At 40.4% G+C, this 15,344-nt stretch overlaps 1 protein-coding gene across 6 annotated transcripts; it reads left to right on the top strand.

Annotated features, from left to right (window-relative positions):
- Positions 1-299: 299 nt before the first annotated feature.
- Positions 300-14,836, top strand: map2k4a (mitogen-activated protein kinase kinase 4a). 6 transcript variants are annotated; one of them, XM_034592994.1, is made up of 13 exons: positions 300-740; positions 2,014-2,049; positions 3,477-3,509; positions 6,059-6,161; positions 6,263-6,437; positions 6,816-6,935; positions 7,049-7,168; positions 7,264-7,315; positions 7,415-7,542; positions 13,126-13,203; positions 13,436-13,584; positions 13,813-13,858; positions 14,083-14,836. In XM_034592994.1, exons 1-13 carry the CDS (start codon positions 593-595, stop codon positions 14,194-14,196), a joined length of 1,302 nt encoding a protein of 433 aa, XP_034448885.1. In that variant the 5' UTR covers positions 300-592; the 3' UTR covers positions 14,197-14,836. The 6 variants fall into 6 exon arrangements, with proteins under 6 accessions (XP_034448885.1, XP_034448887.1, XP_034448886.1 ...); XM_034592999.1 differs by having other exon boundaries at positions 650-740; positions 3,485-3,509; XM_034592996.1 differs by lacking the exon at positions 3,477-3,509 and having other exon boundaries at positions 6,071-6,161.
- Positions 14,837-15,344: the final 508 nt, after the last annotated feature.

Here is a 15,344-nt window from a genome sequence, read left to right as displayed (position 1 = left end):
TTTCCCTGAAGCTCAAGTTAAATATTCACACTACTTTTGTTTTCTCAGCAGCTGTCAAAATGACAAAGATGTTGAATTTGCTAGCTTCTTTTTCTTCTCATTTTTGCTTAAAAATGACTTCATCAATTTAATCTAGTGTCTGATATCAAGTAATTTTTTTTAGTCATTTCAAATTTAGTTTTTAGTTTGATAACATTTTTTGAATAAATGTTTTGATTTGTTGAGTTTAATTGAGTTAGTAATTAATAGAATTGAGCATGTTCCTGTTTTATTCTGACAGTATCCGTTGTGCTTCGTGCAGCTGTGGGTGTTGACATGTCAGTGGGTCAGCTGATTGCGGCTCGTGAAGCCTCTTGACTAGCCTCTAGTTAGCTTAGCCTATCTGGATGTTTGTTTTGTTGACGTTACCACGCAGGTAGCTGTTAGCTTAGCTTTTATAAATCCCTCCGCAAGTGAACGCGCTGTGAAACATCGTACGGTCGCTGGCCGCTCGTCCCGCGGTGTGAAGAGTTCGTTAGCGGGGCAGTACGTGCTGCGGCTGGGAGGGTGAACTTGCTCTCCGTCTCTCTGCATTGCAGCCCCGGCGCTGCTGATGGAATTCAAACACACAACAATGGCGACTCCCGGTCCCAACAACTCAACGACACCGAGCGGCCACAACGGCAGCAACAACGGAGGATCCGCGGGCCAGCACCAGCACCAGCAGACCCAGCACATCACCACGATGAGCAGCATGCAGGGTGAGTGGAGGGGACGCTGCGGGAAGCCGGAGCCTGGAGCCGGGAGGGAGGGAGCTCACGCTCCGCTGCAGTGAAGGTTAACGTTAGCACGGTTAGCCGTGGGAGGCTCAGGCTACTCCCAGAACTGGAAACACTCCCCGGGGAACAGACCAGTGTGTCTCCCCTAATGGCTAAATACTGACTGTTAATTTCCAAATGTAAAAATAATTATTTTCCTGTACATGTCAAATTAATCCAATGTCCTCGTTGCCATTTTGATATTTGTAGCCCGGTTACATTCTGTTCTGTCGTGTCTGGGGGGAGAATCTCACCAAACTCCGTTCTAAAAACCGGTCATTTTAAGTCTCATCTTCAGTTAAAAATGTAACACAAGTCATTTATAAAAGAATATTTTTTTCAATCTCAAAAATGATCAATTACACTTTATTCGGCGCATATTTAATCAGTGTGTCAGTATTCATTTGAGCTGCAGCTACCTTGACATTGATGACGTCTCTTATTCCCAAATTTGAGCTCAATTCGCCTTCTGCATCTAATCGTCCTCGACATTAATCAGCGAATTTCATGTGATCGAGAACGATGTTAATGTTAAAATATGTAAGTCATCAAAACACCTTCACAATTGAAAAATCATTAGAGCTCACGACACATTATATACGGTGGCCCTGAGGTGGAAATTACAAAGGCAAATGGGAAAAATCAACAACAATTCACAGAAAACTACAATAAATACAAAACATAACAGCAAATCACAAGACACAATGTTAACATGGAAAACACAACAACAATGGCACATAAGAACGCACAACTGCAAAACACAACAAAAATTCTAAAAACCCAACAGCAATTTGGAAAATACAACAATATTAACTTCTAACAGATGGAGATGCCTGCAGCCAACTAGAATTGTTGCTGCTTGGACGAACCACATGTTTTCATACTTGCCGTTATTTTTTCTTAGTTACCGTTGTTTTTTCTTCTGTGTTTTTGATTTGCACCTCTGGGTCACCACAATTAGTTGTGTGGTTGGAAATGTGCAAAACTACATTCAGTTGTTTTTATTTTTAAGTTTGGTGGTTCTCCAGACATTCTTGAACCCTTATTTTAAAGTAGTGTGTGCATGTAGTGTTGCAGCATGGTCCTGACGTATATGGAGTGAAACCTGAGGCCGAGCTCCTTGTCAACAGGAACCTTCATTCACTTTGCCACTAAACCAAATGCTCATTGCGATGCTGATATTTTTGTACAAACCCTGTCTCATTTTAACTTTCAGAGTCCAACACCTGCTGGAGATGTCAGAGTGAAACAGGTAGCTACACATTTCATTTGACTTGGTAGAGTAGGAGTAGCACTTTCATTTGAAGTCCAATTAAAGCTTAATTATAAGGTGAAGAATGACGCAATCATCATATTTTGACGGTCAGTGATTTTAATACTAGACCAACTAAAATTTCTCTTATCAGATTATACAATTTTGTTGATTTTTCATTGACCCCATAGATTTATACGACAGAGTATAAGTGCCATGTTGAAGAAAAATATGTTCAGTAATTTTGAGAATCGTAAGTCATAATTTGTGACAAAGTAATTATTGAGAAAATCGAAATATTTCAACTAATTCTCGTAACATTAGTTTCGTCTCAATTATTAAGTTGTAATATCAGGAAATAAAAGTCCTGATACTCATAATTATGTGGTACAGATGTGACAAAATATTAAGTATTACCTTATTGGTGAGCCCTATACTAAACTAAAACCTAAAAGTAAAACTCAACAAGATGTTCCATATTCCTCATTTTAATGCAGGCAACCCACTGATCTTCCGATATTCCCCCGGTAAAACGACTCATAACCTAAAATTCTATATTCTTGTAAAATTCCAACATTGTTCTCATATTTAAGCCCTTTTCTCGTGTTATTTATTTCTTCTCAAAATCTCCCAAAATACATTTCTTCAACATGGTTGGAATACTCCGTCGTAGATTTTGATCTGAGTTGCATGTTAATGAAGAAGTTGTACCTTATTTAAACTTAACAGTGATAAAAATTGATTCTTAAATACTATTTAATTGATTTCTTTAATCGTAACTTACCAGGCTTCTGTCATTTATCCCTGTTCTATAATCCTGTTTTCATTCATCTTCTCCTGATCATATTTAATCTTTTACCTTAATGCTGCTAACTCATGATTCCTTACTGCTGACATGGTGCTGAATAACGGTGAGCTGTCCCATGATTTCAAAAACCCAACTGTTAATTAAACTGTAATTTGCTTCCATTTCAAAACCGTTTCACGATGATAATTCAAACTGTCTTCAAGATCTTTTTTTAAAAATCATATCCACAGGTCATTGTATCTCCTTTGCTGTCACACTGACTGACACATGACATAATTCCCCATCCTGAAGTGCTTGTAGCTGTTTCATTGCATGCTAATGCATTACCCTCCAGATGATGCATTAAACCAGCAACATGATGCTCCAGTATGTTTCACAACTAAGCAAAGCAAGGCCAATTTCTGCGATTATCCCTCGTACCTGATGCTGCAGGATTCCTGTCTTACCAATGGACTTTTTCTTTTAATTCCAGGAAGTTTATTTTTTGAATCTTTTATTTTTTTAAACAAGGGACGCCACATTGAATCTTGGAAGTCTACTAATAAAGCAGTATTTTGAGGAAGAGGAGACAAGCTGAAGGTGAAATGTGAGAAAATAAAAGCTGTCTTCTCACCTCTAGGCTTTCAGATAAACCTGTCTGGAGCTCCCCCAAGTAAGCCAACCCTCTTTTGCTTCAGCATCAACAGTTCTCATCCCTTTGTTTCCGACTGACAGTCTGGTATGGGGGAGTCTGTCCTGCTGTTCTCAACTAATCCAAGACCCCGCTCAGACCTGGAATTAACATCCGTCCTGAGGGCTCCGTTCACAAGTTCAGGTGTGAATGCACCCGAATGCGTCCTCAATGCACCTTGAGATCCGATCAGTCAGACAGTAAATGGTCTTCATATAACCCTTTTCCAGTCTTATCAACCACTCAAAATGCCGTACACTACAAGCCACAATCAGCCATTCATACAGTGCTATTCTATGCAATCACACACCATTCAAACGCTCACACGCTATCATAGAAGAGCTGTTTCTCTCTCGCACCGGCACACACACCAACACATTGAAAACAGACACATCTGTATACTCAGACTGGGAAAACACTACAAACTCTTCCTCCCTCTATCCAGAAATGAGGCATTCAGGACACATTTTAACGTCAGGTGTGAACAGACCAGCTTAGAGCGGACCACTTGTGATTGAATCTCTCAGGACGGATGTTACCACCAGGTCTGAACAGGGCCCACGTCAAGACTTACCATTGGTTCAAGAAGGCTTGTGCCGGTTGCTAATTAGTCAATATTTAATATACTTGCCCAGATACTGAAGAATAATAAAGCAGCAGCTTGTCTCTCAGTTTAATATATAATATATATAAGTTTGACTTAAAATACACACTTAAGAAACTCTCTGCTGCATAAAAGGCAATTTTATGTCTTTCTAGCAACTTAAGGTAAGGTGTATTTGTTCTCATCGGCACAAGCCTAAAAACCAGAGCTTCCATTGATACTTTGGCTCAAGATCCTCCCAACTGATGTTAACTCACCGGTGTGATCAAAAAGCTCCTTGCTAAAGACAAGAAGAGACTGAAATGGAAGCTCTACCTCACTGGTTTTCAGTGTGTCACTAACAAGCAGAAGTAGTGCCTGTAGTGTTGTCACATAACAGTTTTATACATTTTTTTCAACTGGTGTGTCTTTTTCTTTTTGGCATGGGTGCACTTTGAGCTTAGCACTTGCTTGTCGAGACAAGGTACACACGCTCAAAAGTTGTCATTTCAACTGATGTTTTCCACTGAAGCCGACTGGAATTCAAACACGCATTCTTGTGGTATTTTGGGTGGAGCGAGCGGGGAAAACGCTGTCCTACAATTCAAGGTGAAATCAAAGCAGTTGGCCTTGAGAAGCATGTCTTCACTGAGTTCTATATGTATACATAATATATCAGTGTATTATTTGTTTCCCCTGTTTTCTGTTGACCTGTGGTGGTTTGTGTTTGTGAATGTAGGTGTCTGGGATTTTAGCAGCATGCTGCATTTCTGTTTCTGCATCAAATGAAGGATTCACATGTAGGTAGTACTGCAAGGAAGTGTTAAGAAAATGTAGTGGGTGTTTATAGAGTCAGCGCTTTGCAGAAAGAATTATGGAGTAGAATGTGTTCGTCTGCAGCTGAACAGTTGTCACGATGTGTGCAGTGAGATAAGTTTCTCAGAGATTTTACCACACAATTTACACTCTGTTCCCAGAGTGTTAGCTCCTGCATTAAGACCTTGTTAGTAGTCCGTACCATACTTCTGCATCATCTGTAACGTTACGCATGCATAATGCAATCCTAGTGGCTAGTTTGGCACACCCTTTACAAAGCCAGGTAAAGCGAGAGCAGGGATCGACGTTTCCTACACATGATGGGAGCAGTTGACCAATCACAACAGAGTAGGCCGGCTGGCCAATCAAAGCAGACTGGTCTTTATCAGGAGGGTGGCCCTACAGAGACAGGAGCATCTATTCTATCAAAAAAAAGGCCAGTTTCCAGATGAAAACCTATTATTTGCCACTAGAGGTGCAAATCTTTCAAAACAGCTCACAAACATGTAGTTTCATTAAATAAAGGCTTGGTGGTTTTCCAAAAAGCTGGGCAGTGTAGTTTTTAGCTAGCATTGCTCAAACTGAGAGAAATAGTGCATTTGTTAGGGATTATTTTCAGCAGTGGATTAATCCACATTTGGTGCTCTTGAGTATTTGGAGCAGCAGAACAGTGTATGTTAATGGTGATGATGGGACATATCACCACAATAATAAAGCTTTAGGGCCCAGAGCAGTTACATATATTAGGATACAAAGACAGTATTTATTGGCATATACTGATTGTTGGTTAGGGTCTTCTCATTGGATTTGTTGACAATAACAAACAAAACGTATTCAGGACTCTGGTGAGTATACATGAGTTTTATTACATTCTCTAGAATGGTAATGATGCAGAGGTTGTCTGTTCCTTTCCCATTGTTCTATAAAGAGCATGATGTCCATGGATGTGGATAAATGTACCCATCTCCTAGTTCCTCCTTTTACCTCATTTTATGGTTTGTGTTGTTCTCACTCACCGTTCGCTCTGACCTATCATGTGGGATGAGTTTGCTTTTGATCTTTGCTCAATTCTCAGCATTTTGTTGCTTGGGTTTAAAATCTGATCCCATGACTGTTTTATTCCACTGGTCAGGTAAACGCAAAGCCCTGAAGTTGAACTTTGCCAACCCGCCGATCAAACCCACGACTAGGTTCACGCTGAACACAGCGGGGCCGCCTTTCCAAAACCCGCACATGTGAGTGAACCTCAGAGCTTATGTGCATTTCCCCAAGAAAGAAATCCAGCTGTATAACATACATTTTTCTCCTTTTGCATTATCGACCATGGTTTTTGTAGAGAGAGGCTGAGAACACACAGCATCGAATCATCAGGAAAATTGAAGATTTCGCCAGAGCAGCACTGGGACTTCACTGCCGAGGACCTGAAAGATTTGGGCGAGATTGGCCGAGGGGCTTACGGCTCTGTCAACAAGATGGTTCACAAGCCGAGTAACCAGATTATGGCCGTCAAGGTGATCATTTATCTCTGATTGTTCAGACGAGGGCAAGACATGGTAACAGACCCAGATACGGAGGTATCTGCGGGCACAGGTTCTCCTTGCTGGTTATATACTTTTTTATTTGCATTAAATTACGACTTTAGTCTGAGAATCTCAGAATAGTTTTCCTTCAATATGGCCCTAAAACTACATCGTACAATACAGACATTGACAGTAAAGAGGAAAACCTTTTCTGCACTGTATATTCTCTAAAATGAAAGTTTTCATATCAACAAACATAAACGAGTCATAGCAGGCGATATTTTCTGTAAATCTGTCGGGCTCCAGTACCTGCACCTTTTGACCGTTTGACAGTGCGATGATAACTTTGTGTTGTCTGTTCAATTGCAGCGAATTCGTTCAACGGTTGATGAGAAGGAGCAGAAGCAGCTGCTGATGGACTTGGACGTGGTCATGAGAAGTAGTGATTGTCCTTACATCGTGCAGTTTTACGGTGCTCTGTTCAGAGAGGTGAGGTCAAATCACATTTCAACATGAAACAGTTTTTATTGGGTTGCTATATTCCAATTGTTTTACTGTTTCACGGGTTCATAAACCTGATGACTGCATCTCTTCTGTTTCAGGGTGACTGTTGGATTTGTATGGAACTTATGGCTACCTCGTTAGACAAATTTTACAAGTTTGTATATTGCTCATTAGACGACGTGATTCCAGAAGAAATATTAGGAAAAATAACATTAGCTGTAAGTTGATCATCATAGAACATATGTCTTATTATACATGAAGAAGCCTGATTATCAGCTGCCCATACTCAAGACATGTTTTGGTATTTTTGCAGACTGTGAAAGCGCTTAACCACTTAAAAGAAAACTTGAAAATAATACACAGAGGTAAGATAACACCAGGGACTTTTCCCATCTTGGATATTTTTAAATGATAGCTTTGTTTTTTGTTTTTTCGTTAACCAAGCATTTCTTCTTCTCCTCCAGACATTAAGCCGTCAAACATCCTCCTGGACAGGAACGGCAACATAAAGCTGTGCGACTTCGGCATCAGTGGTCAGCTGGTGGACTCCATCGCCAAAACCAGGGACGCGGGGTGCAGACCATACATGGCAGTAAGTAGCACTGAGTGTGGTGCGATTAGTTTGCGCTGTTTTCAAACTTAGTGGTGGAGCTCAGTCGCATCCCTAAGATGTTTTTTTTGTGCCTCTGCACCATCGACAGCCAGTGTCTGGAGGCATTATGTTTTCAGGATATCTCAATAAATTTTCTCAAATTAGGTACAACTGCTCAGTTGGACTCACGGATGAGCTGATTAGATTTTGGTGGTCAAAGGCCAAAGTCACAAAGGCCTCTTGATCATGACATCTCAAGTCCACCTTTCATTTCTTCAAAGTTTGACCAGTTGTCACTTGGACTCAAAGATGAACTGATTTAGATATCAGTGTCAAAGGTCACAGTGATGTCATGAGTTTTGAAAAAAAGCATATAGACTAAAACTGCACTGGTTAGTGGTGGCAGACAACCACAGGGCGGTAATTCTAGTTTTTGTTTGGTTTTATCAACCAAGCACAAACCTGCACGTATCAAAATAAAAGACTCTAAATGTCCCCACTGCGCTTCAGAGAGTCTTAGATTACATCTCTACCTTTTGTTTCTTGTTATTCAGTGCAGGTTTCTGACTCGTCTGCTGACACAAGAAATCAGTTAAATCTTTGTGCTGTGCTGAAGAAATGATTCATGGTGAATCAGGACAGCTGCTGTGGGTGTTGCTGAGTATATTGAAACAAAACTGAATGACCCGGTTGTGACTAAGACCTGGTATCGAGTCACGTATGACCTTAAAAAGGTTCAGCAGAAAGTTGTAATGTACAACTGGAAGTGCTTCTTTTTTGTGATTAGTGTGCAGCAGTCTTGAAATCTCAGAGCCAGAAATCTCAGCACTTGATCGGAAACATCTTCATCAGGTTGCAGATGGTGGTTTGTATGTACTTGGGCTGTTAGTGCTTTGGAGGTGCAATAATCTGGATTTCAGCTCATGATTATTTTCACTATTGATTAAAGGGAGGATTTTCTACTTCACTTCTTTAAAGTTGTGGCATTGACAAGAGACAGATTTTAAAAATCAAGAGCAGTACAGACCAAAGCTGTTGGTCATTAAGACGTGAATTCATATGACGAACACAGTAGGAGATTGTGCGGGTCAGACGTGTTCATTATAACAGATGAAGAATCAGGAGGGGAGCCTGGGTAGGATATGCAGGAGGCAGGACATGATGTATTAATTCCACTGCAGAAATCATACGTTTTACTTACAGCACATTGACAACGGCCCTCATTGCCAAAAGCTCTTGAATCTCGTTTTCTTTCCAAATAGACGTCTTTATCTGTACGGCTCCTCTTTTTCATCCTGAGCTATTTGTATTCTTCCAATTTCATGTCTGTCGCGTGTTAGAATAGTTATCAATACGCCCACTAGCCTGCTGTGACATTTTCCTGCTGTATTCTCACATGGACTCCCTCAGACATTTTACTAGGGGGCTGGCATTCCGGGCAACTGACACTGACATTTGTGTTCTCACAAACAGCCCCTCTGTAAAATTTCAAGAAAATGTTCAGACTTAAATTCAGAAAGCAGCTAAAGATGAGCGGAGTTTTAGTCCCTGAAATCTGTCAAGCTCCAAAAACACAATGACTGACTCAACAAGTCATTTCATTTGTACGTTCTTTCTCAAAGGCCCCGGAATACAACACAGACTTTTCATGTCCAAGCCCAAAGCAAGAAAATCCTGCTGCAGTCACACCACAGGCTGAGTCATGCTCCCCAGGACATGTAAACCTGATGGTGACAACTCTTGATGTATGTCGGCTTCAGACTTCCCATGTGTCTTGTTAAAAGCCCAAGAAAGCGCAGTGTCTGATTTGATGTGATTTGGACATAGGATACGTTCAATATTGATACACTTTTAATAAAAAGGCGACCGGTGCTTTGCAGCAGCGACGCTGGGACGTGTCAGCATAAGTGACATTGTTGTTCGCAACAACAAGTGAATCTCCAGCTCGGGGTTCTGCGTACTGAGTCGAGCTTCACCGAACCATTTTTTTTGCCTTTCATAAAGAAAGCTGCAACCAGCATTACCACAGGCCAGGAAAAACATCTCATTCTAAACAGGCAGGTTTAGAACAGACAGTGATACTACTAGTAGTCTAATAGTGATATACTGAATAGTGAAAAGCAGCAAACTCACATTTCAGAAGCTGCATGTGAAGCAGTTTTACCTCCATGTTTTCACCCCTGTCTGTTGGTCGGTTGGTTTGTTTGTCAGCAGGATCATGTAAAACTACAGAACAGATTTCCTTGATACTTGGTCGAAGGACGGGAGATAGACCCAGCAAGAGGTCGTAAAATCTTGGGGCTGGTCAGGATTTGCGTGCGTGCGTGTAGTATTTCTACAACATAACTGCGACCGCAACATAACTGAAGAGCACCAGATCTTTGGCAAAGCACAGAGATGATCTCATTGTGACGACATTACTTGAGGATATTTTCTGCCTCTGGGTTACGTCAGCTGGGGGGGGGGGTACCTCCTCCCTCCCTCCCTCCCTCGCAGCCTCCCCCAGTGACTCCACAGCAGTTTCCATGCTAAATTTGGTTCGACTCTCACTATCAGGACCCTGCAGCACACCACCACCATGCATGCTCCCGCCGTCTGAACGGCCGAGGCAGGGCACTTCATTCATGACTCTGATTTAAAAGAAGTCACCCGGCAGCTTCCCGTGGCCGTGAACTCAGGCTGCAGGAATCTCAGCTCCAGTTTCTTGTTTCCAGCCGGCACGCTCGCCAGGTGTTTGATCACCACGCTGCTGGAAACTTATTTCCATGGGCCAAGAGAGAACCCATTAAAGTTTGGTGCAGACAAAGAGGCAGATCCAGGACTTTTTAATCTATTTCTTTAACATTGTGAGATGGGACATTTTTTGATTTTGGACAGATTTTTATGAGTGTGTGAAATTTGTTGCACCTTGATTGCATTTATGGAGACAGTTGGTGAAGGTCTACTATCTACTGAGTGCCATTCTAGTTATTTTCTAGACAATGATAGTCTCACCCGTCTGTGGCTAGTTTGTCGAGCATTTACAGTTGTTTTTTTACATGTAGTTGCACTAAGTTTAATTTCCAAAGTACTGTGTAGTAACGCTGACAATGTCATTGCAAAATATTATTTATATATACATAAACCAAGATTCTACCATGACAACGAAAATATTGTTAGGTTGTGATACTTTAAAGTATTTGTTACTGTAGTCCTTGTTGTTCTCATCCACAGTATACGTTCGCTGCTGTTATTCAGCCTGAGCTTCCAACTGTCCCGTTAGATTACAAGTTCAATATTACTTAAAGACACAAGTATCTCCCAGTGTCTCAACCACAAACCAAAATAAAACTGGATCAAACTACACAGATGGGATATGTTTGCTTCAATGCTCTCTATGCTAATTATGACCTTATTTTGGGATATGAATCTCATTAATTCCCTAAAACCGAGCAGATCATTTTTTCTCAAGTGAATGCAATACTCTTCCATACGAATACTGCAGATATAGATATACAACAGTTTTTTTTTTTTATTGATGAGTGATGGAGTGAGTGTTGATTGGCCCAGTGAGCAGCTTTTGTATTTAATTTTTTTGTTTTATCAGATGTATATATATAGGATAATGTAGTAGATTGTGGTCTAACTTACTGTTTTGTTTTTATGTTTTTTTTTAATGCAAATTTAACCCGTGTAAACCTGCAAATACAGAATTTTGTTGTTTGAATAAACAAAACTATAAATGAGATTTGACAGATTTGGTTATTAGACTCAGACCGCTGTCATGTTGCTACTGAAACTATAATGACACTGAGTGGAGCTCTTACCTCAACCAAGTTCAACCAGTCGTGGATTCAACATTTTCTTCCACCAGATCTGGATCAGTATCTAGTACTGCACCAATCTCATAGATCGCATAGAACAACATAAATACGTCTGAATTTTCTTGTTTTTACATCAAGATCCAAACTGTATTTCCAGATGAAAATCTTGCAACACACAGGAAAGTGTGTCAGCCCTTTGAATCAGCCCCTTTTAACTGGATCCTCACAAATATTTAATGCACGCTACTCTAGCTCTTGCCCCATCCCTCCACCAAGTTCGGTGGAAATAGGTCTCTTTTTGTTTTTGATTCATTATTTTCTCTATGAAAACTGAAAAAAATGAGGTTAGATGCTGATATACAGTTTCCAGAGATGATTTCTAGTTACATATTTTGTAAAGTGGTTAAAAAGATCCAAAGGTGGAAGCTACAAACGTTAACATTGTTGTCTGATCACTTCCCTACTAATGCTGTTTATACTGGAGACAGTTTATAAGCTGAGTGTCTTCCAACACTTCCAGTCTTGGCAGATGCGATCGGACTCTCTGCAGTCTCGTCCTCTGCTCGTCCAAAAAATCTCATCGCTGCTGCAGCACAGACTGTCCCATTGTGCTGCTTGGTGACGTCAGCATCTAATTCAGGCCTGTGAATGGGCCAGAGAGGTGCTCGCTCCTCTGCAGAGCACAGCAGCAGGAGAGGCAGCAGATTTCTGCAGCCTCCTGGAAACACCTCATTACCACGTCTGCTCTGTGAATTCAGACCAACTGAAGAGGAGGTTGTACATGAACAGAATTGGCAGACGTGTAAAACACTTGGAGTCATGAGAGGCAGGAATAAGGAAGCGTGCAGAGCGATGTGTGAGCTCCGGAGCGGATGGCATCTCGTCGTGCAGGTGTAAACATGCCCAGAGGTGATGAGCTGCCTCGGTATTCTCCGGAGGGGTGGGAGAGTTTGTCGCATTCATGAACACCTGTTTTCCTCTGATGATCTCAGAGTGTAAGAAAGGCGTTAACAACAACAACGCTTTTTTTTGTTACAGTTACATTCCCTTCTCATACGTCTGAGATCCTTTGTGATGGGTGTCCTGAACAAGATTTGAAGCTCAGGGGCTTTAAACTGAACAGACACAGTGACATCTGGTGGTTTGCAAAACTTACAGCAACCCTCCCGAATGATCAAAATGATCTAATAGTTGCCTTTGCTAAGGAGGTTATGTTTTCACCCATGTTCGTTAATTTGTTAGTTAACAGGATTATGCAAAAACTGTTGGACAGAGTACAACAAAACGTGGTGGAAGATTGTGATATTAGTCAGGAAAGAACTCATTTTGTTGCCGATCGGAATCAGGGGCCGGCTTAAAGATGTTTTTGTCGCTTTCTTTAACATCATGAGATGGGACGCTTTTCAACATTTTCATTTATTTGTCAGAGAATAATTCATGGATCTTGATGAAAAAATGCTGGCATGTTTAAGGGACTTACATTTATAAGTGTTTGCAGTTTGATGCAAATCCAAACAACAATCTGGATCTAGTGAATTTAAATGTGGATTCATAAGGCAATGCAACTTTATTTATAAAGGACATTACAAACATGGAGGTATCACTAACCTGTGATCTTATTACTTTATATTTCCTCCGTCACAAACTGTATCCCACAAAGCACAAAGCTGTCAGGATGCACAACAGCTTTCATAGTACCTCTGTTTGAAATCAGGTTTGGCTTTTTACTCCTGTTTCTGGACCCACATTTTGAACCTGATTTTTTTTTTTTTTTTTTCAGCCAGAGAGAATAGACCCGAGCGCCTCCAGGCAAGGCTACGACGTGCGCTCAGATGTTTGGAGTTTGGGAATCACACTGGTGAGTCAATTGCTGTGATGTTCATAGATCCTTCAAATAATTTTAAAGCATAGATTAAAATAACTCTGCATGATTTTTTGCCTGATTTTCAAGTTATCTCTGGAACTCGCTTACAAAAATCCCCAGATTTTAGATTATATTTGTAAATATTATATATTTAACATTATCAAGGTTGTGGATGAGTTAGAATTCAACAGAACTGATATTCTGTGTATCTGTGTATGTTTTTCAGTACGAGCTGGCCACAGGACGGTTTCCTTACCCAAAGTGGAACAGTGTGTTTGACCAGTTGACCCAGGTGGTGAGAGGAGACCCTCCACAGCTCAGCAACTCGGAGGAGAGGCGCTTCTCGCCCACGTTCATCGCCTTTGTCAACTTGTGGTGAGCAAAGACTGCCGGGAATTTATCCTGCTGCATTATGCCACAGTGCCATGGAAAGTGCCCGTTTGAGAATTTCTGTGATGTTCTAATACTGTATCAGCAAATTGATTCTGCTTGAAATTTTCTGTTCTGTACAAATTCCTTCCCTGGTCGACACATGACTCAACTGAATCCTCCAATGTTTTAAAACTCTTCCAATGTCCTCTTTTTTTGTATCTTTTCCTCAAGCCTTACAAAGGATGAGTCGAAAAGGCCAAAGTACAAAGAGCTACTGGTGAGTTCATCTCGAGTCATCATGACGTCTACAACCCTCTCTGTCTCACTTAGAAAATACAAAATGAATGGTTCAACATATTAAGAGTCCCCAAAGAAATTCTTGTGCTAGATGTTGCTTCTATGTTACAGTAACAAAGAATAATAAAAATGATGTGAAGCATGAGAAATTAGTACAGACGTTTGTATTAATATAATAAATAAATTGTCATTTTTTCTTTCCAGAGAGACGCGTTCATTCAGATGTACGAGGAGCGCACGGTCGATGTTGCCGGTTACGTCTGCAGGCTCCTGGATCAGATGCCAACATCTCCTAGCTCCCCCATGTATATGGACTAAAAGCACACAAATATATGAATAAACATGCACCAGTCTGCAAAAATAAAGACATTAAAAAAAAAAAAGAAGAAAAGATAACAATGTAGACGAAACAAATCCTCATGTAAATTTGCTTGGTCCCTTATTGCAGTGTTAAGAGAATTGTAAAGCCTAAAAGATAAATAAACACCACTTGCAGCAAAAGTGGTGGAAATTTCAGTCATGTCTGTATAATATATAAACGTTAACACACCTCTGTTTCTCTCTTGTTCACAAACACTGACGCACAGTGTAAGTATAATAGCAGCTGAATCAATCAGTCAATCATGGATGCATCTTGGTGATTAGTAGTAACTAAAAAAAAAAACCTGCCTGGAACTTGTATTTATGGAAACCAAAATCATGTGGAGTTTCTGATGTGGAGATTCTTCAAACATACTGGAATCATGCTCTTTGTGAATTGTCCCACTTCTTCCATGTACGTGAATGAAAGCATCGTGTTTGGTATCTTAATGGAACTTTGCTTCTCTGGGTGTAAAGCAGTTTAAAAAGGTGAAAGTGTCGGTGGTCAGAATCATGTTAGACCTGTATAACAGTCAGTGCTCACTGTGCAACGAACGATATGCTGATATAGGAATAAAGAGAGGGGAAGGGAAAGGTGTGTTTGTGTCTTCTTCTTTTTCACCGAATAAGGTTTACAAAAATATGTTTTGTATGGTGAATCTGAATTGAAGTCTGTGCAAGTTTTGAACACATGGAACCAGATGTACGTGTGTATCCAGTTTGCTAACATCTATAATCTTTGACAAAGCTTTGGCCACAGCCTCCACTCTTCTGGTTTCAAAGGGTTTATTTTAGAATTTCATGAATAGTTCTCAATCAGTTAACTTAATACAAAATACAGTAAACAAAGGAAATATAAATATACTAACATCTACATGGCTTCTCAAAAATTATTTTCATACACACATTCATAAGTGAACATTTGAACACATTGAGCACACTTCTTGCAAACTGGGCCTTTTCTTTTAAAAAAAACTATCTTTGTGTATAATATAGTCATAAACATGTTAAATAGGGCTGCAACAAAAAAACATTTTGCTATTCCCCAAGACCCAAAGTGACTATGCAAAACCCAAAGAGATTCCCTTGAATATCCTGTACGACAA

Source organism: Hippoglossus hippoglossus, chromosome 8 (genome assembly GCF_009819705.1).
Source record: "Hippoglossus hippoglossus isolate fHipHip1 chromosome 8, fHipHip1.pri, whole genome shotgun sequence".
Taxonomy (NCBI): Eukaryota; Metazoa; Chordata; class Actinopteri; order Pleuronectiformes; family Pleuronectidae; genus Hippoglossus; species Hippoglossus hippoglossus.
The sequence above is the reverse complement of the archived record's forward strand: the minus strand, read 5'-3'. Positions and strand labels throughout refer to the sequence as shown.